The sequence below is a fragment of the Rhipicephalus microplus genome, chromosome X (assembly GCF_043290135.1).
Source record: "Rhipicephalus microplus isolate Deutch F79 chromosome X, USDA_Rmic, whole genome shotgun sequence".
In the NCBI taxonomy this organism is placed as follows: domain Eukaryota; kingdom Metazoa; phylum Arthropoda; class Arachnida; order Ixodida; family Ixodidae; genus Rhipicephalus; species Rhipicephalus microplus.
In genome coordinates this window covers 481,585,294-481,609,869 of record NC_134710.1, presented here as the reverse complement: position 1 = coordinate 481,609,869, position 24,576 = coordinate 481,585,294, and the positions used below count along the sequence as shown (strand labels likewise).

Below are 24,576 nucleotides of genomic sequence, written 5' to 3'. Positions count from 1 at the left end.
AGGGCGTTTATTAGCGCTTATTGTCGATTTTTGCGTTACACCAGTGAAATGTCAATTCAGTTAAAATATAACGGTTAGATATGAGTAATGAGAGCTTCATAAATGACGAAAACGTAACTAGCTAATTCTGTACTGTGCAAGAGAAAGACAAGTTTTTTCACTATAAAAAATTATCCGGGTCTTTTAATTGCATTCACCTACAAGTAAAGCATCACCGAAACAAAAATCTACATCGTCACTTTGCATCAAATAGCTACCACACTCATCCCAGCAGTACAGCTCATTAGCGACAGTTCATTACTTGAAGATGGAATTTTTGTGCCCAGTCAGACGTTTGGTCTGAGAAAGCATCGCGGGATGCGGGACCCAACCTGGTTGTCGTGTAAACATAGCTGTATATGTGAGCACAAAAAACCGCTAGCACACGAGCACAACTTTCGCAATGAACGCTTCCCGATTGCAACTGTCACAGGAGAACCCTCGCACCCACTTTCACACGAGCACCCTCACGCCAGTGAGCTGAGAGGTGGTCAAGAGTATGTTCTCAATGTTGCCATAGTTCTTTGGGCTTTGCCATTGCGTGGATACGTCGATAGCTTTGGTACGCGGTTGAGTTTCATATGCGCCCGTCTCTAATACTATCATGGCGGAAAACTTTTGCTGGTTTTACCATATTGTCATGGTACAACGCGAATAAAACACAGGTACACTTTGAGACAACGAAAGCAGCGTAATCTCAAAAGCTGAGCCACATGATTGTCTTTTTCTGTCTCGAGTGAGCTAGAGGCCCACTACCTCGTGTCCACTAAATCCCCCATCATTGTTTTCGTCCACATGTAGACACGTGTCATTTGCCTCCCTCTCAAAGAGCATCGCCCCGGTGCGAAGTCTGCAATAAAGTTTTTTTTTCTCAAGAAAAGTCTCACACAATCACTCGCTGACGTAAAGCTTCATGCGGACTACGAAAACAAGTTCAGGATGGTGCTGGCGACGCCTTTTACTATACAAACTGTCGGGGACAACTTCGTTAGCGACATCACCCAGTCTTCGCAGCACTAGGTACGGTCCAAAGTGTATTCTTAAGAGCTTTTCGGAAAGTCCTCGTTTCCGTACTGGCGTCCACACCCATACTTTGTCGCTAGTTTGGTAGACGACTGTTCTGCAGTGAGCATTGTAGTGGCCTGCATTGTACTCTTGCTGCTGGCTGATCCGTAAATGTGCAAGCTGCCTAGCTTCTTCCGCGCGTTCGGTAAACGTGTTGGTATCCGGGACGATGTCGTCGCCTTCGTGCGGTAACATTGCATCTAACATGGTTCGTACTTCCCGTCCATGAACGAGGCTGAACGGTGTCATGCGGGTCGTTTCTTGCTTGGCCATGTTGTATGCAAACGTTATGTATGGCAAGATTTGATCTCAATTTTGTGTTGAACGTCTACGCACATTGAAAGCATGTATTCAATGGTTTTTTTAGACGCTATGTCAGCCCGTTCGTTTGCGGGTGGTAGGCGGTGGTCTTGCGATGCGCTGCTCCACTCAGCATGAAGACATGGTCCAAAAGAGCTACCGTAAATGCGGTTCCTCTGTCTGTGATTATGACGGTTGGTGCACCATGTTTCAGTACAATATTCTCGATGAAAAATATTGCCAGCTCCACTGCTTTACCTCTCTAGATAGCCTTTGTCTCGGCATAACGGGTTAGATAATCTGTAGCGACGATAACCCATCGGTTGCTTGTAAACCCATGGTCCATGCCATGGGTTTACAAGCCATCATGCCATCGGTTGCTTGTAAACCCAATGTCCATGCAAACCTGGTGGAATGGAGTCATTGGGACCTGCACGGGTTGCAGGAAGCCAGCTGGTTTAGTTGGTAGTGACTTGCATCGCTGGCAGTCGAGACAGGTACGAACGTGGTTCTTCATGGCTTTGGTTAGTCTTAGCCAGTAGTTTCTTTGCTGTACCCTGGCCAACGTTCTCATTAACCCAAGTGGCCAGAGGTAACCTTGTTGTGGCATGCTTTGAGTACTTCGGTGCGTGGGGCTGCTGGAATGCCAAGTAGATAGGCAGATCCGTCGGCAAAAAATTTCTTTTGTAGAGTACTCCGCCCCGTAAACAATACGATGACAACACGCTTGCGAAAACTCTTGGCGCCTTCCGAGATCTGCTATCCAAGTAGGTAATTAAGCTAAGCAACTCAGCGTCGTCACGTTGTTGCTGCGCAATGGTGGTCGTGTTGAGGACACCAAGAAATGATGTTTCCTCCTCCTCGGGTATGGTTGCCGACTCAATGTGTGAACGGGACAAACAGTCGGCGTATATATGTCGCTTCCCTGATTTGTGTATGACTGCCATATCGAATTCCTGCAGCCTGAGACTCCAACGCGCTAATCGGCCGGTAGGGTCTTTATAATTTGTTAACCAACCCAGTGAGTGGTGGTCGCTAATAACTTTGAAGGGGTGGCCATATAAATACGGACGAAATTTTGTAACTGCCCATACCACGGCGAGACATTCCTTCTGAGTCGTGGAGTAATTATCCTCAGCGCGTGTTAACGTTCTGTTTGCGTAAGCGATTACCCTTTCTGTGCCCTCTTGCTGCTGCACAAGCACAGCTCCCAGACTAACATTGCAAACATCGGTGTGAAGCATCGTATGGGCTCTCTCGTCGAAGTAGGCAAGGACTGGAGGTGTTTGTAGTCGCTGGCGATGATCGTTAAAAGCAGCTTCCTCTTCGTTATTCCACTCAAAGGTGATGTGTTCTCTCCTGAGGCGAGTTAACGGTGATGCTATGCATGCAAAGTCTGCGATAAATCGTCGATAGTATCCACAGACGCCGATAAAGCGTCTTACAGCCTTTTTATCGATCGGCATAGAGAACTGTTCTACGGCTGCGATTTTTCAGGATCGGGACGAACACCTGCATAACGGACGACATGACCAAGAAATCGCAGCTTTTCGTAGTAAAATTGGCACTTCTCAGGTTTCAACGTCAGGCCCACGAACTGTATGGCTTGTAAGACTACCTCAAGTCTCTCGAGGTGCTCGTCAAACGTTGCGGAAAACACTATGACGTCGTCCAGATATACTAAGCATGTTTTCCACTTCAACCCAGAAAGCAAGGTATCCATCAGTCTTTGAAAGTTAGCAGGCGCTGAGCACAAATCGAATGGCAAAACTTTAAATTCATATAACCCATCTTGTGTTACAAAAGCGGTCTTCTCGTGGTCTCTCGGGTCTACCTAGATTTGCCAATATCCATTCCGCAAATCCATTGAAGAGAATATCGAGCGTGTCGAAGTCTGTCGAGAGAGTCGTCTATACGCTGTAGTGGATATACGTCTTTCTTGGTCACCTGATTCAGCTTCCGGTAATCCACACAGAAGCGCAGGCTTCCGTCCTTTTTCTTAACGAGGACTACAGGCAGCGCCCAGGGGCTCTGTGAAGGCTGAATGACGTCATCTTCAAGCATTATGTCTACCTGCTGTTGTATCGCTTCACGTTCTTTTGGAGCCACGCGATAAGGGTTATGGTGAAGAGGTCTCGTCGTTTCGTCGGTAATTATTCGATGCCTGGTTAGAGGCGTGCGGTCAACTCTTGATGTTGTCAAAGAGAAGTCTTGAAATTTGGCCAGTAGCTCAAGGAGTCTGCGTCAGTCGTCTTTCGGCAAAGTAATGATAACGTCCCAAACAGGCGCTGAATCAAGATTTAGCAACTCATCGACCACCACCAAGCAGCCTTTGGCATCTACGACATCGTCGAAGTAAGGAACAACCGTGCCTTCAGGAAGGTGCCAACGCTCAGCACTAACATTGGTCAGAAGCAAGTCCGTGCGTCCAGCAGCAACTCTGACAACACCTCGTGCGACAGAAATACGGTTGGTGAAGAGCAGCGAGCTTATTTGGTCTGCAACTTTTTCGGCGTCAAACTGAGCAGCGGCGGCCACCGAAACAAGCATCCATTGCCTAGGAGGTAGAATCACGTCGTCATCAGTAACACGCAGTTGGTTTGGTCACGCCTCTGGAGAATTAGGTATGCCCGAACTGTTGCAAAACTTAATCAAGCTCCCTGGTATGTTGATGACGGCGCCATATTCTCGTAAATAATCCTTGCCAAGAATTACATCTCTGCAGCATTCGGCGATAACGACGAACGCGCAGTGAAAAGAGAACCTCCAATGTACATTCTTGCGGTACATCTTCCAGAGGGCATTAGTAACTGGCCCCCCAGCTGCCATTCTTATGTGAGGGCTCGTCCACGGCGCCTTCACTTTTCTGAGGCTGTCGGCGAGGTCTTGACTGATAATAGAGAATTCGCCACCAGTGTCGATTAAAGCTGTCGCTTTCTGGCCGTCAAGAAGAACACTAAGGTCGGCAGTCACAATTTCATTGTTTTCACGGCTTATCAGCTGTACGACGTCATGCTGTGGGGGCTTCGTGTCGTCATCTTTATGGCCTGAAACTTTACACACAGAGGTCCCCACCCTCAGTTTCGCCGTCGCGGGCTAGGTGACCTTGTATTAAGGTCCGCGTAGGTGCGGCGGTGCGACAAAGGCCAACGCGCGGGAGACGGAAAGCGGGATCGACGTCTCAGACAATGAGGATGAGTAGGCATTGCCTGCTCTGCAGTGGTACAACCATCCTCAAAGTGAGGACGGGCTCCATAGAAAGGGGGTGTCGTCACGGCGTGGTGTGAATTCGTCGTTGGCACGTCAACCGTCAAACCAAGGTCGATGAGAACGGAATGAATCACCTCGATACCAGCTATGACGGGCAATATGGCCTGCACTTCCACAGTGAAAGCATAGTTGACGTCTGTCCACTGTGCGCCATGCATCAGTTTTCCGGGTCGTTGGATGTCTGATCATCTCCCCTGGCATCGCTGCCCATGGGGTAGCTGTAGAAGGCTGGTTGTATGGCTGTAGTGTGGGTGGTTGTTGCAGTGTCTGCTCTTGCGGTGAAGACCAAGGGACCATGGGCACCTGGTGGTACAGCGTCGGCATAGCGGGTGGTGGACGTCGGAGAGCGGCAGCGTAGCTCATAGGACGCTGCTGAGTATCATAGTTCATAGGACGCTGCAGGGCCAGCTGTGGACAATGCTTGGCGGATTTCGTCGCGTACAACTTCAGTGATCGACGCGATGGGATTTTCAGCTACCGGAGTCCGTAACCTCTGCAGTTCTTCATAAACTATCTCCCTAATCAACTCTCGTAAAGAGGTCTGATTCTCAGACGTCATGGCGTTAGCGTTGATTGGGACATTGCAGGACATGTGGTCATATTGCCTGTAGCGTTGATGAAGGGCCCGCTCGATAGCCGTAGCTTCCTTAATGAAGTCAACCACGGTACTTGGACGCTTGTGCAGTAGCCTGGCGAAAAGCTGTTCTTTGAAACCGCGCATGAGGTAACTCAGCTTTTTATCTTCCGTCATGTGCGGGTTAGCTCAATGAAAGAGACGAGTCATGTCCTCGGCAAACATTGCAACAGTTTCATTGGGTTTTTGAACCCGTATCTCCAATAACTGCTGCGCACGGTCTCTTCTATCGACATTGGTGAAGGTAACGTTGAACTTCTGTCGAAAATCGGCCAAGCTGACAGATTGCCTTCTCTATTCTAATACCAAGTACGAGCACCATCGTCAAGGTAGAAATAGACGCCAGAAAGCTTTTCCTCTTCCGACCACTGACTGACCTTGGCAACATGCTCGTAGTTGTCAAGCCAGTCGTGAACGTCTTCATGGGCACCGCCACTAAAGCGATCAGGAACGAGGGGTTGAAAGATGGTTACCTGAGATGGGTGCGTTGGAAAGCTGCCTTGAGGTACCTGTTGCGGCCTTGGGTGGGCCATTGGTTGAGTCGTACGGTGCCTAGCCGGTTCCGGCGAGTGAGTGAGCTCTGACGCGAGGCCTCGCAACCGTCGACTGGAGCGAGGCACCGGAGTCGCTACCCGCGACAATGATTCTGGACTCGATGAACGGCTCCCAGCGGGCGTGTGGAGCATCAGACAGGGTTGCGGCCCAGTACCTCCACCAGTGTCACGGTACAACGCGATTAAAACACAGGTACACTTTGAGGCTTGAGACTTTCATGATTTGACGCTTCTCAATGAGATTCGTTTCCTGGGAAAGCTTGCCAGTGTCCTGTCTAGCTACCCGGCCTCCAACTTTCACTGCACACTCCGTGATGATACTCGTCAGATTATCATTCATTGTATCTATGCTAAGGTTGGTTTCCTCACTATGAGCCGAGTACCTGTTCTGAAGCGAGACTCTGAATTCCTCTACTTTCCCTCTCAGTGCTAGCTTATTGATTGGATTCCTGCGTATCACTTTCTGTCGTTCCTTCCTCAAATCTAGATGAATGCGAGACCGTATCATTCTATGATCACTGCATCGTACCTTGTCAACCACTTCCACGTCGTGCACGATGCCTGGGTGTGCACTCATTATAAAGTCTATTTCGTTCTTATTTTTGCCATTAGGGCTCCTCCATGTCCACTTGCGGTTTCCTCGTTTTCGCAAGAAGGTATTCGAAATCCGAAAATAATTGCGTTCTGCGAATTCTACTAGTAGCTCTCCTCTCGCGTTTCTAGTACCGATGCCATAATCTTCTACTGCCTGGTCTCCCGCCTGCTTATTCCCTACCTTTGCATGAAAGTCTCCCATCAGTACTGTATACTGTGTTTTTACCTTACTCATTGCCGATTCCACGTCTTCATAGAAGTTTTCAACTGAAGCGTCATCATGGCTGAATGTAGGCGCGTAAGCCTGTACCACCTTCATCTTGTATATCTTATTCAGTTTAATTACGATACTTACCACCCTTTCATTATTGCTATAGTATTCCTCTATGTTGTCAGCTATGTTTCTGTGAATTAGGAACCCCACTCCAAGTTCTCTTCTGTCAGCCAAGTCCCGATAGCAAAGAACATGCCCATTCTGTAGCACCGTATAGGCCTCATCTGTCCTCCTAACCTCACTGAGCCCTATTATATCCCATTTAACACCCTCCAGCTCCTCGAACAGTACAGCTAGACTTCCCTCACTGGAAAAGGTTCCAGCGTTGTACGTTGCCAAGTTCAGGTTCTCGAGCTTTCGAAGCTGATTAATAGGCGTAATGTATCCAATGTAAGAAGGTATACCATGGAGAGAATTGAACACGCTCTGAAAAACGGAAGAAGCTTCAAAGCAGTGGAGAGGAAACTTGGGACAGGCAAAAATCGGATGTATGCGCGTAGCGGGACAAAGAAGGCCAGTTAACTACCAATATGGATAGGATGGTTAAAATACGGAGGAGTTTTACAGAGATCTGTACGGTAGCCGGGACAACCACGACTTTAATATTATGAGAACTAGCAGTAACCCTGATGACACTCCACCAGTAATGATAGAATAAGTCAGAAAAGCTTCGGAGAGCATGCAAAGAGGCAAAGCTGCTGGTGAGGATCAGGTAACATCAGATCTGCTGAAAGATGGAGGACAAATTGTGTTAGAAAAACTAGCCACCTTGTTTACGAGGTGTCTCCTGACGGGAAGCGTACCAGAGTCTTGAAAGAACGGTAACATCATCTTAATTCATAAGAAAGGAGATGACAAGGGCTTGAAGAAATACAGGCCGTTTAGCTTGCTCTCGGTAGTATACAAGTTATTTACAAAGGTAATTGGTAACAGAGTAAAGAAAACATTAGAATTCAATCAACCGAAGGAACAAGCTGGATTTTGAACAGGCTACTCAACTATCGACCACATTCGTACTATCAATCAGGTAATAGAGAAATGCTCACAATATAACCAACCACTATACATACCTTTCATAGATTACGAGAAGGCGTTTGATTCAGTAGAAATATCAGCCGTCATGCAGACAATGTGGAATCAGGGCGTCGATGAAGTATATAAAAACATCCTGGAAGAAATCTACAGGGGATCAACTGCTACCATAGTGCTTTATAAAGAAAGCAACAGAATACCAATCAAGAAGGGTGTAAGGCAGGGGAACACTATCTCAGCAATGCTATTTACCGCGTGCTTACAGAAGGTTTTCAGAAGCCTAGAATGGGAACAGTTCGGTATAAGAGTTAATGGAGAGTACTTTTTTAACCGGCGCTTCGCCGATGAGATCGCATTGCTGAGTAACTCAGGGGACGAATTGCAACTCATGATTACGGAATTAGACAAGGAGAGCAGAAAGGTTGGTCCTAAAATGAATCTGCAGAAAACGAAAGTAATGTACAACAACCTCGGAAAAGAGCAGCACTTTGAGTTAGGTAATAGTGCACTTCAAGTTGTAGAAGACTATGTCTACTTAGGGCAGGTAATAACCGCGGAGCCCAACTGCGAGTTTGAAGTAACTATAAGAATAAGAATGGGGTGCAGCACATTTGGCAAGCACTCTCAAATTATGACAGGTAGATTGCCACTATCCCTCAAGAGGAAGGTATATAACAGCGGTATCTTGCCGGTACTTAGCTACAGAGCAGAAACCTGGAGACTTACAAAGAGGGTTTAGCCTAAATTCAGGACGACGCTGCGAGCAATGGAAAAAAATGGTAGGTGTTAAATTAAGAGACAAGAAGAGAGCAGAGTGGATTAGGGAACAAACGGGGGTTAAGGATATCATAGCTGAAATCAAGAAGAAGAAATGGACATGGGCCGGGCATGTAGCGCGTAGACAAGATAACCACTGGTTGTTAAGAGTAACTAACTAGATTCCAAGAGCAGGCAAGCGGGTTAGGGCGAGACAGAAGGTTAGGTGGGGAGATGAGATTAAGAAGTTTGCGGGTATAAATTGGCAGCAGCAAGCACAGGAATGGGTTAACTGGCGGAACATGGGAGAGGCATTTGTCCTGCAGTGGACGTAGTCAGGCTGATGATGATGATGACGATGACACTTTGAGGCAACCAAAACAACTTTTCCTTAACAGCTGAGCCACAAGATCGTATTCTTCGGTCTCGAGTGAAGCTAGAGGCCCACTACCTCGTGTCCACTAAATCCCCTATCATCGTTTTCGTCCGCGTGTATACACACGTCATTATCATCTGGCTATCACTGTATCATCAACAAATCATCTGGCTATCAATAGCGGCGAAAATTCTTAGAGTACAATCCCATGTTCGCAACATACAGCGCTACGTAAGCAGTGCGAATGTCGCATGTTCTCGCTGCATTGCTCTTGCTTGACGTTTGGTCTATTGCTGATGCTAGTTGCACAGACGGGCCTGTTGTCGCGTTTAGACGCGCTAAAGGTACACGGTGACGTCAATGTTTCCCTCGCCAGAGGCATTGGGTAACATGGCGTCAAGCGTTGTTGTCAGGGACATTCCATGGAGCAAATCGATTTTTGTGTTTGTGTGCTTTTTCTACAGTCGTGTTGTAGGCAAAGGTCACGTACTGAAGGATGAGATCCCATGTCGTGTGCTCGACGTTGCCGTACATGGCCAGCGTGTCGGCAATTGTCTTATTTAGACACATGGTGAGGTCATTCTTTTGTGAAAGGTAGGCAGCAGTCCGGTAGTGTTTGTCTAACTACCTGAAGATTTCTTGAGTTTGGTCATAAATAAAGGCCATACTGAAGAACTTCACTCTCCCGGGCTGGGTAAGGCAGTGTTCAATCGGGCCCGTTAGATTTGGATTGGGTCATTCGGGCCTGAGTCAGGCCCGTATTAGGCCCACGTCCCATACATATCAGTGTTATGGCGTATGTACGTGGGATAGCTTTGTTCTTTTGGGGGGCTTAACGTCACCAAGTGACCCAGGCTATGTGAGGCACTATAGTTGTGGGCCTCTGGTGATTTAGACTACATATAGTCCTTTAGCGAGCACCTATTGTTTAGAACAAGCTATCAAGCATTTTGTTTCATCGGTATGCTACACGTAATTTCAAGAACTGCCTAATTGAGTTTCAATATATATTGAAGTAACAGGTGCTCTGGGTACCATGGGAAAAATCCTCAGCCACGCAGCACTGCTGCAAGAGCACGCGAGTGGTACATTATCTAGATGAGGGTATATAGGATATGCGCATTTGTGTCTAGGAAAACATCTCAAGCATGGAGCTACGCTCACATGCCCACAGCGCCTAGTTCCAACTGCGTGACTCCGTAGACTCGTAAACGTGACTCGTGAGTCACTAATATATCAGCAAGTGTATTTCTGCAGTTGAATGCAAGATACACAGTGACTATTTTCACAGATGCGCCAACTCCCGCAAATGTTAACGGCTTCTTGTGTTAGCTAGTCAATTGTAAATATTTAGCATTTTGCGATTAGCGAATAATATTTAGCATTAAACTTGTTTTCCGTCATAAAGGTCCAATTTTTGCATGTTTACCTTCGTCTGTCATCTTTCTTAAGTAATGTATAGGTGTCTTCATTTGTCAAAGCGCAAGCGATCTCATGGTGCTCAAAACCGTCGAAGCACTCCCACGGCGGAAATCTGTAAGAACTCAAAGGAAGGTGATGACTGTGACGATGATTAGCACATGTGCTCAGATTTGGGTGTACGTTAAAGAACCCCAAGTGGTCGAAATTTCTGTAGCCATTCACTACAGCATCTCTCTTAATCATGTGGAGATTTCGGGACGTTAAGCCCCAGATATCAATAAAAAAATATTTGGGTCAAAATAAGCGGTCCGTAAAGGAATGTTTAAAGGAACACCACTAAAACAAGAAAAAAAAACAAGCGTGGGCTCTTCAATGCCACCTACTGGCATCACAGTCATTAAAGCGCCAGTGCAAGTAACAACGCCCGTACCATCTGCATGCCGATTTAAATGTGAAGCATTTCATTGCGTACTGCAAGCACTTTTGGTGTCTATCTATATCTCTACCTTTCTAATTATTTATCTAGGCGCTTACGTATGGCTGCTTACGGGATCACCCCCTTAGCTTGGCGTGAGCCGAAATTAGTAGCGAAGCATAAGATATATAGTTTGCAAGCTAAAACGCTCTCGTGAGTATCCATAATGTCATAATCTTGTCGCGCACGTCAAGTGCTTTCCCCCATACAGTGACACATACCCGACCGCAAGTTTGTGCCACTAGTATACGGGTATGTGCCCCAGGAGGTGGTCGACACTTTGTATCTATCCAGCAACGGCGAGAACACACATTGGTAATTATAACGTGTGAGCGTTAAGCAAAAGCTTACATTGGCAGCGTCGACCCGACAAAGGCAAAGAATAAATGTTAGGGTCCTCGCAGGAATCGAACCCTGCTAATTTACCAATTTACGTGAAACCATGTATTCTACCACTGAGCCATAGCAGATCTACCAGCTACTTTTCAAAAAAGTTCATAATGTTCGTTGAACGTCAGATGCGGTTGCAGTGCTGGCTATGCAATTTTACAAACATTTCATGTGTACTCCAACAATACAGCCGCCACGTCGCGTTAACATCAATTGTAGTTAGGTCCCATCCACTGAAACTAAATTATGTAGCAGCGTCCTCGTGAGCACTAGTGCTTCATATCATCGTACCGTTTTGGGTGTTGCTAATACTTATGTTCCTGCTGGCATTGCTGCGCAAAAGCAAACAACTGGTTACATAACATCTGCAGCTGTTCAACATATGTTTCTGCGTGGAACAATTGTAGATATATTAGAAATCATTATATAAAGTGTCACTAAATAAAAAATTAAAACCTGGTCACCTTCTGTCCGCATGCTTTGCATAACACCGACTCCCAAGGTACTTGGAATCAGCTAAATTTTTTTGTGAGTGATCACTTCTCGGTAACAGCAGAATTCAGCTGACCTACAATATAACCAATGTTGAAATGACTTACAGGCTGGCAGATTGATGTATTCCTAAACATTCGACTCCCCTTACCTGCAACGAGTAAGCCTGGCTACGCAAACATATGTAAATTCCATAAGTGCCTGAGAGAGAAAGAGAACTTTATTACAAATGAACGAACCGTAGTCCGGGTCTACTAAAAAAGCAATGCCTAGCCATCAGACAGGCCTAGAAGATCTCAATGGTCGAGTAGTGCATTAATGAGTTCAGGCAAAGTGTGCGCAATAATGATGATAGAAAAGCGATGTTGTCTGTATACATGGTAACCTTCTTCTGGAATACCCATTGTTGCAAGTTAGCGCCTCTTCCATTTTTCTCCGTTTTGGTGTTTTGTGCGCTATAAAACCTTAATATGACGTACCAACACGCCCGAACGCTACGTTACTAAGATTCAAGGGATAATGCGCTCACAGACTTGGCTAGACTATTCCGATATCACTCTGCAATGGGCATAAGTGATATGCACCTATACGCACCATAACTTTTGCACCAGCGTACACGTAGGCGTTCCTTGTTGGCGTCTTTCTCCGTGTTTCAGCAGCGTGCTTCAAGTGTCGATCAGTGACAGGTATTTGTTTGCGCTGGTCCTGTGATGTTAGTATCGTTCGTTGTGAAGGATCAACTAACAAGTGGAAAGAAAAAAAAGTCACCGCCAAAGCACTCCGTGTAGATGGCTAACCATCGAAAGCTGAAAAGTGTGGCCCCGGTGTTTAGCAGTATGTACAGCCCGACGTGGCACTGAAGCCTTTTATATTTATTGGTTAGATCCTTCGTGCTTCTTAATCAGGTATGACTTGGCTTTTCACAGTTTCCATTTCACCAACTACACATTGTGGCTCGCATGATCACGGTCATGGAGGAATATGATAGCTGGCTAAATGCGTTCCGCAATGCTTCATTCACAGTGGTTTTTCTCGAACGACAGGCGGTCACAGACATCGAAGCCGACGCCAATGTGCCTCCAAAAAAACTCCCACCGAAATCGGGCGAATGCGCTCCCGCAATCATCACCTTGACGCCGCGTTGTTACAAGCGTTTAACATCACGAGCTAACTCAGGGGCATGGTTTGTAGAATCCGTCCGTGACCAGTGCTTGCATTCCCGTTCAAAATTTAGCGCGGCTTGGAAGGCTGCTTGATCATTGGTACACAGTTTCTGCCGGCACTCTGTCTCCCGGGCCTGTTTTACAGCGAAAGCTGTTATGAGATCAAACTCGCGTCACGCGCGTTGCTGTAGTTGTCTGACGCCGCCGGTGTCCGTAACCACTGTCGCGAGAAATAAGAAAAGAAACCTAGTACCAAGCATACAGTGGGACTCGAACACGAGTCCGCTACGTGCCAGCCCAATTTTCTACCACTGAGTGACGCTGGTGCTTAGGAGTTGTTCGCAAACTTCTCTTAAGTAGGCTTGATGTCGGGAAAGCAATTGCGCTAATATGAGTAAGGAATCATTTATTATTAAAAAGCAAAATATGGACCAGTCGTCGCACGATGCGAATAGCGTTACGAGCTGGTCGTCCAGTGCTCAAACCCAATACAAAAGCTTGTTATTGGTCACCTATTAGCTGTGGCGCACACCCACTTCACTCATCATTCCTCATCGTCGTCAGCCACTGTATGAACAATTGGCACAAAATTTGTTGCAGGCGTTTAGTGGATACCACGCTTCTCAGAAGAATGATGAAAGATAGCATAGTGAATTTCCACCTACTACCCAGAAATTATTCTTATCAATGCCATATTGGGTACTTGGCAAGTGGGCTTGCAGCAGTTACCCAAATATGTTTAGAATAGGCTCTGAAAGGCCGCTCTTCCAGCTTTTGCTGTGACCTCTGACTGTGCTGCGCCTTCCGTGAGGGCCTGACGTTTTTTGTGCCTGGACTGCATCACAGGCCCGTCGTACGCGAGCTTTATGACGTTTCCACTGTAGGCACTCTTTTAGCGTTGTCCGTGGAATACCCATGTGGAAGGTTTCCGGAGTAACTATCACCTGCTCGGTGCCACAGCTGCGGCGGAATGGACGACTTACGTCACTCACAACACACCCAATGGAGCGCGTGTTTGGGTACGATGCTGCGAACGACGCAACTTATAACACAGCCAATGGCTCGTGACAACACTGCTGGACGGGTTTTCGCTTCGCCAGGTACTCAAGCTTCGCTGTAAAAACGAGAACGAAATATTATGATGCCGAACAAGAGAACTATGAATCCACAGCGTGCGGTGCTAACCACTAGGTCACCACGCGTACATTCTCACATCTGCTAAGCGCAAGCAGCTTTATACACCATGCATTGTTTGGCGGTCCTCAGAGCTTCGCACGGCAGTGCGCGTTCGTCATGACCCATCAGTAGTGAGGTGGCCTGACCAGCTCGTGTAGGGCTCACTCTCAAAGGCGTCACCTCCTTCCTCCTTGTCACTCGCGTTTAGAAAAGGCCGCCTTCACAGAACATGATGGTCTGTCCTTTGCGCGAACTTACCAGACACGTAATTCGGGAGGGCACAATGGTGTTACGACTCCCACCAACGCCGACACTGTTGCGTAGTGCGCCGATGGCACGGGCTGGCAAGGTTGTTCGGTAACGCGTTTCTCAGCTCGCGGCTGCTTCTGCGCAGATCTGATAGACGAGCGGACAAGACGGCGGTGAGTTAAGACAACATTTATCTACAGCATAAAAATAGAGGCGTTACACATTCGCCACTCGGGCCGACAGCTTAGTGATACGAAGAGCCGAGATGTCTTCGGACGCTCTAACTCTGTCCTCTTCTTTTTGACACAAAGGTCGGCTGCTTGGCGACGCGCCGCTTGGTTTTTTATAGGCCCTGTGGTCACCCTCACGTCAGCAACGTCCAATCAGAACCGCCACTGGCCGTGATATCAGAATCCTCCGGTCAAGAACCACCACTGGGTGCACCCATGGACGAGTGATGTGGCCACGCGTTACATAAGACTCACCAGAGTGAATGGCGCCGATAGCATCGTCGGGCTGCTATCGGACCCGTGGGTTGAGGGAGCTAGCCGTGCGTTGCATAAAACACACCGGCGCCGCTGGGTTAGATGACGTCGTTGAGGTGATGGCATCAGGTGAGCTCGATCGCTGGCCTTCACACAGATTGCTTTTGCAGAGAAGAGGCAATGACGTTCGGTCTAGACTCCCAGGCGTAACAGCTCCCCCACCACCATCAGGAAATGCGCCGGAAAGACGAGCTGCTTCCAAGTGGATCGAATGTCGGGCACGCTCATTCGCCAGGTCCCTCCAGGTTCGCCTTCAGGGCCATGGGGAAGATGTAGCTCCAGGCACAGTTTCGTGAACACATTCAAGTTTTGAGGATGAATCCCAGCTCCTCTGGCTTGTCGCCAAAACCTGTCGACTAGCTTCACTCATCTCTTCTCACCATTTTCGGTCTCAGCACTTGTCGATGGTTCTGCAACTTGTCAAGCACGGTTCGACTACAGACAACGCACGACACAAGCAAGTGCCCTCGGTTACCCGACAGAACACCAAAGAAATGTTAGTACAACATATACCTAGCTGCGTGTCCATCAGGATTTCGTTCCCTCTACATAAAGAGGTACATGTGGGACACAAGACTCTTAAAATGAGAACTCAAATTTTCACACGTACAACAACGTAATGAAATAGAATACAACATCAAGTTGGCCCTTTGAGATCACTGTGGACGAGAGTGCTCAGCAAAGGCTGTGATGAGGACAAAATTTTGCCCTGACTCGCCAGCGAAATACCGAAAGGTGGAGAAGGTACTAACTAAAACGCATGGCTCAATTCGTCTGCATTAGCGTTTAGCTCTCCTTTTTTTGTAGCGAACATCTAAGCTATTCGGTTGGAGTATAATTGGAGTAAAAGGCCACATTTAGGTGACATGTTATTTAGGCTGCTTAGAGGACAGTGGTTCATTTCGACCACAAACCTTGAAACGGGGACTTAACAAGCTAGCTTTTGAACGACCCAAACGAGGCAAACGCCTTCCTTTTCAGAGGTACTGTATGCCTGTTCCCTGCAGCTAAGTTTTCGACCTAAATACAAAACTGGCCTTTCGTTACCAGTGCTGTCTTCCGGGCATTTTATGACTCCTATGCTGCCATCACTCGCACTGTACCTAATGGCAAAACCCTTAGAAAAGTTGGGTGTCATGAGAACGGGTTTTTCGTTTTGGGTTTGTTTCAGCTTGCAAAATGCATTCCCTTTTTCCGAGTCCTACACCACTTTAACCGGCTCGGACTTTCGAAGTGCGTCAGTTAGTGGGCTGGCAATGTTAAAGTAGTTTTGAAGGGAAGGCTGATGGTATCTATCTAGGCCTTAGAAAGCCTTCATATCAGATTTTGTGGTTGGTCGTGGATAGTTCATGACGGCGGCTGCCTCAATGTTTTAAGGTCAACACCGCTCACGCCCCACAACGTGTCTCAGGTAAGACACCTTGCCGCAGCCTAGGTGACGTTTAGTCGGTTTCGCGGCAAGACCAGCTTGTTTCAACCTGTTGAGCACGACTCGTAAATGTTCTACATGTTCTTCTAAGCTATTCGAGAAGATGGCGACATCTTCATGATACGACAGAACGAACTCGGAGAGGTCATTAGAACGTGGTTCATTAAGCCTGAAAAACAAAAGGACGCATTTTTCAAACTAGAGCTCAGCTTAAGTGGACGATACGTTCCGAATGAAAAAACTAATGTGGCATAGCGGCTAGCGCACTCCGTAAGAGGGACATGTCAATACCCTCGCACAAGGTCTAACGTGGAAATATAAGTACACTGTGATACAGCTTGCATCATATCCTCTAAATTTGGTGTCGGCAAGTTTGGTCTTGAGTAATGGTGTTAAGACGCCGATAATCAATGCATGGCCTCGAATCTTTTCCCGGCACTTGAAACAATATTAAAGGAGCTATATAGTCACTCTCCCTGTGTACCATGACTCTCAACTACAGCATTTCATTGATCTCCTCTTTCATAATGTGCTTTTTCACAAGAGAACATCGATATGGCTTGCTACAAATTGGATCCTCACAAGTTAGATCGACATAGTGTTCAATCACCGTCGTGTTTCCAGGACGGTCCAAAAACACGTATTTAAACTCAAAAACGATCCTCCTCAAGTTCTCCTACTGGACTTTACTTAATCTAGGCTCCAGGTTCAACTGCTCCAAGATTTCATCTGATCTCGTTTCTATTACATCACTAGAAATCAAACTTGTGCTCCTGCTTCTTCTGAATCATTCAAAAGCAGATTTACGTCCACCTAACCTTGAACTTATAGTTTCGTCAAGTTACTGTGGTAAATTTTGTTCGGCAGCCTTCCTAAATTCAATTTATAATTAGTATCAGAAACCTTCGATATTAGTTTGGCGGGTTCTTCCCAATAAACCTCAAGCTTGTTCTTTTTGGACAGCCGCAGCAGCATTACCTGACTACCCATTTCAAAGGTGCGTTTCTTCGCAAATTTGTCGCGGTACTCCTTCGACAACTCTTCTGTAGCCTTCATGTAGCTTTCCACAAGATCTTGTACTTTTTGAAACCTCTGAAGGAGGTCTAGAACATATGCAACTACATTAGGGTCTTCATCGAATACCTCCCAGGACTCGCGTAGCAGTCGCATTGGTGTTCTCAAACTCCTGTCTTACACAAGCTCTGCAGCTAAAGCCAGTGCTCTCATGAGGAGCTGATCTCAAAGCGAACGTAGCGGGATGATTACACGCTTCCTAGTCGCATTTGTGTTCGTAGCAAAGAGCTCTCAGCACCGTTTCAGAACGCAATGCATACGCTCTACCGGATTAGATTGAGCGTGATGAATCGAGCTCTGCACCTTTTTCGTTGCGCAATTATCCAAAAAGGTAGAGGTAAAGCAGTTGGTGAAAACATTCCTATTGTCGCAATGAATTTCAGAAAGAAATCTGACGCGTGCGAATATAGAAAGCCGAGCATCCACGGCATGAGGAAAATCGAGCTCCTTAAGTGGTATCGCTTCTGGAAATTTTCTGGCTACACAGAGCGCTGTCAGGATGTACCGACAACTTTGCCTTGAGTCTGGCAATGGCCCGACGATGTGAATTACTAGGCGCCGAAAAGGTTCTGTGACAATTGGCAGAACCTTCACGGGTGCCTTCCACTTGTCATGGATTTTCACTCTCTGACAAGTGCCGCTTGAGCGTACAAAGTATTCGAATCCTTTCACCCATTCGGCCAATAAAACTCAAGGGAAATTCTACTCTTGGTCTTTTTTATGCCGAGACGTTCTGCCCACGTGTTTTCATGCGCCAGTTCCAGTAGTTGGCGACAAAACATTTGTGGCACCAAGAGCTGTTCATACTTGCGACCTTGCACATTTGTGTAGCTTCACAAATACAGGAGCCCTGCTTTGTCATACAGGAGATACAGGAGCCATGCCTTCTCAAAAATTGAAACATTCGTTTTCTTTGTTCCCAACTTTACGTTTTATATTAGCGCTTTAATTGACAGGTCCTCACGTAGCTCTCGGATGAGCGTTTTCCGATCAACCTCAAACAGCTCTCTCCATCTTTCCGATACAGGCGAGAGTACTGCATCCTTCTCACTCTCAGTCAATGGCGCCATGTCGTCTCCTTCACCGACAGAGACGGATTCTGCGACGGGCCGCTCGAGTGACTGCTCCAGTGACTCATCTAGATTATTTCCTGTCCGAGGCACCATCGCCTTGCCGCAGGGTCACGCATCTCGGCCGCTTTTGCAGGCGGTTTTTCACTACATTGAACAAGATCAAGTTCCTGCGAAAACTTTCGCGCTTGCAATAGCGTGAGAGCCATGTACCCTAAGTTTGCGAAGAACGATTGAGCCTGCTCTTTGAGACCATGTACCCCAAGTTTGCAAAGAACGATTCAGCCTGCTCTTTGAGAAACTGCTCAGAGTTGTTAAAAAAAAGGTAATGAAAACGATCGGTAAGCGTGGCAGACAAAGCCGCTTTGGTGTGAAGCTTACCGAACGCGCCTTCAATGACAACCGTAGCGACTGGTAAGCAATCACTCTGCTCCTCAGCGACTTGACATATCCACGAGCATTTTCCTGTAAAATCGTCCGCAGACACTAACGAAGGATGAACAACGTCCATGGTTGCCACTGAGTCTCGAAGTGCTTGACACGCTTTCCCATTCAGACTAATTTTCTGCAGATACTGCTCTAGCAGCCGCATTTTCTTTTCCGATTCTCGAATTGTTGCGAATGAAAACTTTTGTTTACAGTTTACCGCGAGGTGCCCTTCCTTTTTGCAGTTATAGAAGATTAGCGCCTTCCGTGACTAAAATGTCCGCGTGGTATCAGTGCGCTGTTTGGAAACCTCACTCGATTTCTGCGCTTCCGTTTGCCCTTCCTCTGCACTGTCTTTCGTAAGAGGCGGGTCCTTTCTGAAATTGTGGTGCGAAGTGGCTTTCTGTTCTTCAAGTTTCTTTAAAAAGCTCTCTTTTTTCATTCTTTTTAACGTGAACTGCTCTGCAATGCAACCTTCCGCGAGTATAATACCAGCCGGGTAACTCTGCTGCCTTGTTTCTTTGTACTTCACCAAGCTTCTCCTGCAGTCAAAGCTTGAAGTTTTTCTCGATGCACCGGTAGAATTATTCTAATGCAATGCATTCTACTACCTTATCGCGATCGTAATAAACATCTTTGTCCTTGAGCAATTCAATTAAGTCGGCTTCAGCTGGGTCCTGGTCGATACAGTTCGTTTTGTGAAAATTACAAAGAGAAAACTCACATGACAGCGATGTTGGACGCAGTGAGCTCCTGTGGCACACCCGTCATGCAGTACTTCACACTTACTGGAGCCACATCGCCAAGCACTGCACGAAAAGGATGCATAAGACAATCGTCTTAACATCGTGCAGTAAACAGCCGTAAAGATATATACCAATGTTTTACCACTCTCCAATGCTATTATATCCTCTTTTCGTCTATCTTTTTACCTCACATGATAAGATAACATACAGCTTATGCACATGTAGTTAAAAGTGATATGAGTGCTTCATTGCATTAATGCAAAGTCTAACAAAAAAGATATATTTTCAAAAACACACATTATACTGCTAGAAAAAGAGCCGCCATGATTTGCATACTGTAATGCATACAGACTGCTCAAGTGATCCAACATAATTATTTAGGAGTTTATTGCGCAATTATCTTGTCATCGCCATGTAACTTATTTATTTATTTAGCTATCAATACTGCAGACCACCGCGTGGTTGATGCAGGAGGGGTTGTACATCAATCGCAGAATCACAATAAAGAAAGAACAAAACTTCGCAATCACAGCAAAAAAAAATAAAAACAATAAAAATAGGAACACAAGAAAAATGTCAAGTACAATCATGATACATAATGCGGATTTGCCAGTTCGCATACAAAATAATTGGCATGAACAACAGTGGAGGGCAGAGCATTCCAATCGGACACAGTTCTAGGGGAAATCTTTCGAGACTTCTGCCTGTCTCGAAAGGCTCCAATATATTTATTAACTAAGAGAACTTGTTGTTGGGCTAGTTGGTAGAGCATTCCGAAAAGTTAATTCGAGCGCGAAAACTTGAGCTATGAATAAATCAGTTGGAAGTGAGCGCTGTGTGTTTGATGCATGGGTGTGTGCATGTGTGAGTGATCGTGTCAAGTTTTCGCGCTCGAATTAACTTTTCGGAATATTTATTAACGTTTGAAGGGACACCAAAATATTCTAGCTTCCGTAATGGCTTCCTATGAGGCACTTTATCAAATGCCTTCAATAAGTCCAGAAACAAGGCATCAACCTGACCAGCTCCCAGGTTGATGCCTTGATTTATATCAAGGATATGTGAAAAACTATGTACTTTTGTCACAAGCTGTGTAACTGTAGACAGGTTCTTTATAAAACCATGCCTGAATGGCGATAATACATTGCGCTTTTCAAGAAATTCGATAAAGTACTTTGAAAAGACATGCTCCAAAAACTTACATGTGCTTGTAAGAAATATGGGATGATATTTATTCACAGAGAAACGATCACCCTTGTTGTGAATGGGAGTGGTGCGTGATAAACGGCAGTCGCAAGTAGTTTTGCCTTTAGCAATTGTCAGAATTAAAATATATGTCAGAAAATGAGATGCCTGCTCTGTGTAGAGATATATCAAAGCATTAGTGATACCATCCGGTCCTAACGTTTTTTTTTTTTTGGACTAACATTAAGCACATCTACACCAAGCCTCCATGCGACACTCTTATTCAGAGCTACCTGAGTACATATTTATCGCTTATAAAAAACATTTTTGAAGCAATGATTCAAACGCCCTGAGATCTGCCAGGCATCAGTTGGTATCTCATCACCATTTGTTTTATTTTAGAAACATCCTGTCTACTTTCTTTTGGAACCACCACAACTTTTGGTTGTCGCACCTAATGAACTAGGAAAGCTAAATGTTGAAGGAAGCATTTCGGGACTCTCAGATTAATAATTGACTGTGTCTCAGTTCAAAATAAAGACAGCATGACACTTTTAAATGTGAAGCACTTCTTAGCGAACTGCGGCAACTTTGAGCATATCTATCTCTCTATCTATCTATCTATCTATCTATCTATCTATCTATCTATCTATCTATCTATCTATCTATCTATCTATCTATCTATCTATCTATCTATTTATCTATCTATCTATCTATCTATCTAATAGCTCCCTACGACTTTTAGCTATCCTGCCATTTGGATAATGGAAACTATACCAAAATTAGTATGGCATAAAATGACTGAAAGATGAGCACAAATGACGATTCCTAACAAGAAAATTATGATATGTATGTTATGAATGGCATCAATTACATGTTATGGTCTTGCTTCTCTTGCGTTGGTTTAGTTCACATAATAAATCGCAAAAGTGGTATGGTATGACATGACTGCATGGCGAACCTAAGTGACAGGCCCTCACGTGGAAATCATGAACTGCATATCACGTAAGCACATGACTACCTTCCACGCTCATGATGAGCTCATGGTCGTTTCGCTAGTCACATACACCGAATTTGGGATTACGTGACAAGAATTTATGACGAAAATATATGACTGGTGCTAACGTGATAATCATGACATGCGTGTCATATAAGAACATGACTACATTCCACGCTCACGATGCGCTTGCTGTCGTTTCGCTAACTTCACATATCACCGAATTTGGTATTACGTGACGCGTACAGACAACAAAAGTAAATGACACGTCCAGACAAGTAAATAATAAAATGCGTGTCATGTAAGAACGTGAGTACATGCCATGCTCTTGATGCGCTCGCGGTTGTTTTGCTGGCTTCACATACACCAAATTTTGTATTACATGACGCGAATTGATGAGGAATATAAATTACACGTTTAAACATGATAGCCATGGCATGCGTATCACGTAAAGTATGACTACACGCTACGCTAACAGTGTGCTCGAGGCCGCTTTGCTTGCTTCTTATGTACAAAATTTTGTATTACTTGATCTGAATTGACGACTGAGCACAAGCGCCAGGCGCCAACATAATAATCATGACATAGAAGTCATGGATGGCAAAATTTACGTCCGCCCAGTAGCGTTGTGCTGATTTGAATGTGACAGTTCAACCTCTTTCATTTCGGGTTCCGCATATCACCGATTCCCACAGTACGTGGAATCTGCCAATTTTTCTCGGCTTGCAGAGCCGTTTATTTTTACAATTTGTGTGAATTATATCTCTAGTTATCTAAGGATTTATAAGTTGTATTTAGTAATTTCGGTAGGCGTAAATTTTGTATAGGAAGCGTTTTTTTGCATCTCAAAACCTTATTCATGAAATCTCAATATTGTCAATTGGAAAGTCAAAATATACATCTAGGTAATCTATTACTGAAACGTCATCAGCGTTTTGAAAATTATAAAACACTAAAATTTTTTTTGCTGGCTTCAGCCTGTTTCTTGTTAGCTGCTAACAAAAAATACAACATCGTGGCCTGAATTCCTGGCTCCACTGATACCGTAGCGACGTTATATAATTCTGTTTTAAATAGTCGATCTAAGATGGATTTACCACGTTTGCACTGACGCACCATCTGCTCTGAATTTAAACGACAGATCCTATTCACTGGAACATCAATACTTTCGGAATATCTATTGTTTAATTGTTCTCAATATATTCAGGAAGGTTAAAATAACCTTTCAAGATTATATTTTTATCACATAGGCTAGGTATGTTCATGCAGTTTCTGCAAGTAAACATCATTTGAGTCAGACGGGTGGTATACTGCACAAAGAAAAAATTGAATTCCACAAAAACACACGCTTAGCAACAAACTTTCATGGTCAAAATTTTGATCTCCGATGGTTTTGTGCTCAGAATGTTTTGCAATAACAGCCGTGCCTCCTCTTCGAGAACCTCTCTCGCGCTGATACAAGCAGTACCCTGGTGGTGTAATTTCATCATCGCGAATGTTAGCATGAAGCCAAGTTTCACGGACAGCACCGAAATGTGGGTCGTATAAGAGTGATAAAGATTCAAGTGCATCCGTTTCATTTACCACGCTTCTAGCATTGCGCGAGATGAGGCGTTGCTGTTGCATCTTCTATTGCAAGCTCGGGGACAGTAGGGTCTTTTTGTTTTGTTTTATATTGACGTGCGTATGATATTAGCATCGTCCCATGCGTACAAATGGTCTTGGATGCGCAGCTTATCATGCACCAAACCTATTATTTTGCCTTCGTCTTTGTCATCTTTAGCACTAGTCCAGAGAAGCTTACGTTTACAGAGCGTGTCTGCGCAGTAATCATTTTGTAAATATATCTTTGTACCTCCCAGCTTTGATGTGCCACGCTGCACTGCTTCTTTTTTTCTGTAGTCTTGAAAGAACAAAACGATTGGTCAGTTCGCCCGAAATTTACCAAGCCTATGAATGCCACCAACAGAAGTGCAGTTCACGCCAAGCTTTTGTGCAAAAATTTCGTTGTTAGCTTTTTCACACAACATTGCTTCAGACTCACTTGGAACGCTTGGTCGCCAGAAAACTATCAATTTATACCTCCTGATACAATTTTCTAAGTCAACTATCTTAACTTATGCTGACTCTTTAGTCTACTGACTTTTGGACATAGCCGACCATAAATGGCCAGCTGCCTTAGATGCGTGGTATGATGGCTCCACCTTCTCTTCTACTTTGGCCAGGTGAGCTTCGGAATTTGATATTCTATTTTCTGTTTTCTCAAGATGGCTCGTCAAGTCTGCAATTTTAGCGCTTATAGCAACATAAATAAGCTTTTGAAACATAACCCCAACAAATGGCCCAGGATTTTTCTAAACGGCGCTGCAGAGCAACAACATACAAGAACAAACACGCTCATACGCTATGTTCATGCAGGTTTGTGAGCACGACAGAATAACTTAAAATGGCCATCGCTACATACAGAGTAGAAAGGAATTCCACGAGTCGGAATTCTATGACCTTCTCGCGTGCTAAAAATATAAAGATATTAAGAAATGCTAAAAATATGTTACTGCTAAAAGGTGCTCTTGTATTAAGGGACAACGGTATGGTCCTTCAACGGTTTGTGCTTTTCAGCAAAAGAGAGAAATACAGTTTTTATGCTAATAAATGTATGAAAAGGGCGGCGTAGAAGAATATTTAAGAGCAATACAGTCCTATACAAGTCGCTGACTGTAAATCCCGCCAGCTGCCGGTGACCGCCAGGCGCGAGTGACGTGGATTGAGTGAAACTGCCATCTACTACGAATGTTTCGGCTGTTGCAAATAATTCATTTCTGGTGTCAAGTTTAAGAAAGCTC

At 45.3% G+C, this 24,576-nt stretch overlaps 1 protein-coding gene across 1 annotated transcript in view; it reads right to left on the bottom strand.

Moving 5' to 3' along the window:
- The window catches only part of LOC119160792 (O-acyltransferase like protein), a 435,386-nt gene that overhangs the window by 300,999 nt on the left and 109,811 nt on the right, over positions 1-24,576 (bottom strand). The window contains exon 4 of the mRNA XM_037413026.2: positions 19,530-19,614. Coding sequence (XP_037268923.1) covers positions 19,530-19,614 — 85 coding nt within the window. The remainder of the gene's footprint in view (positions 1-19,529; positions 19,615-24,576) is intronic.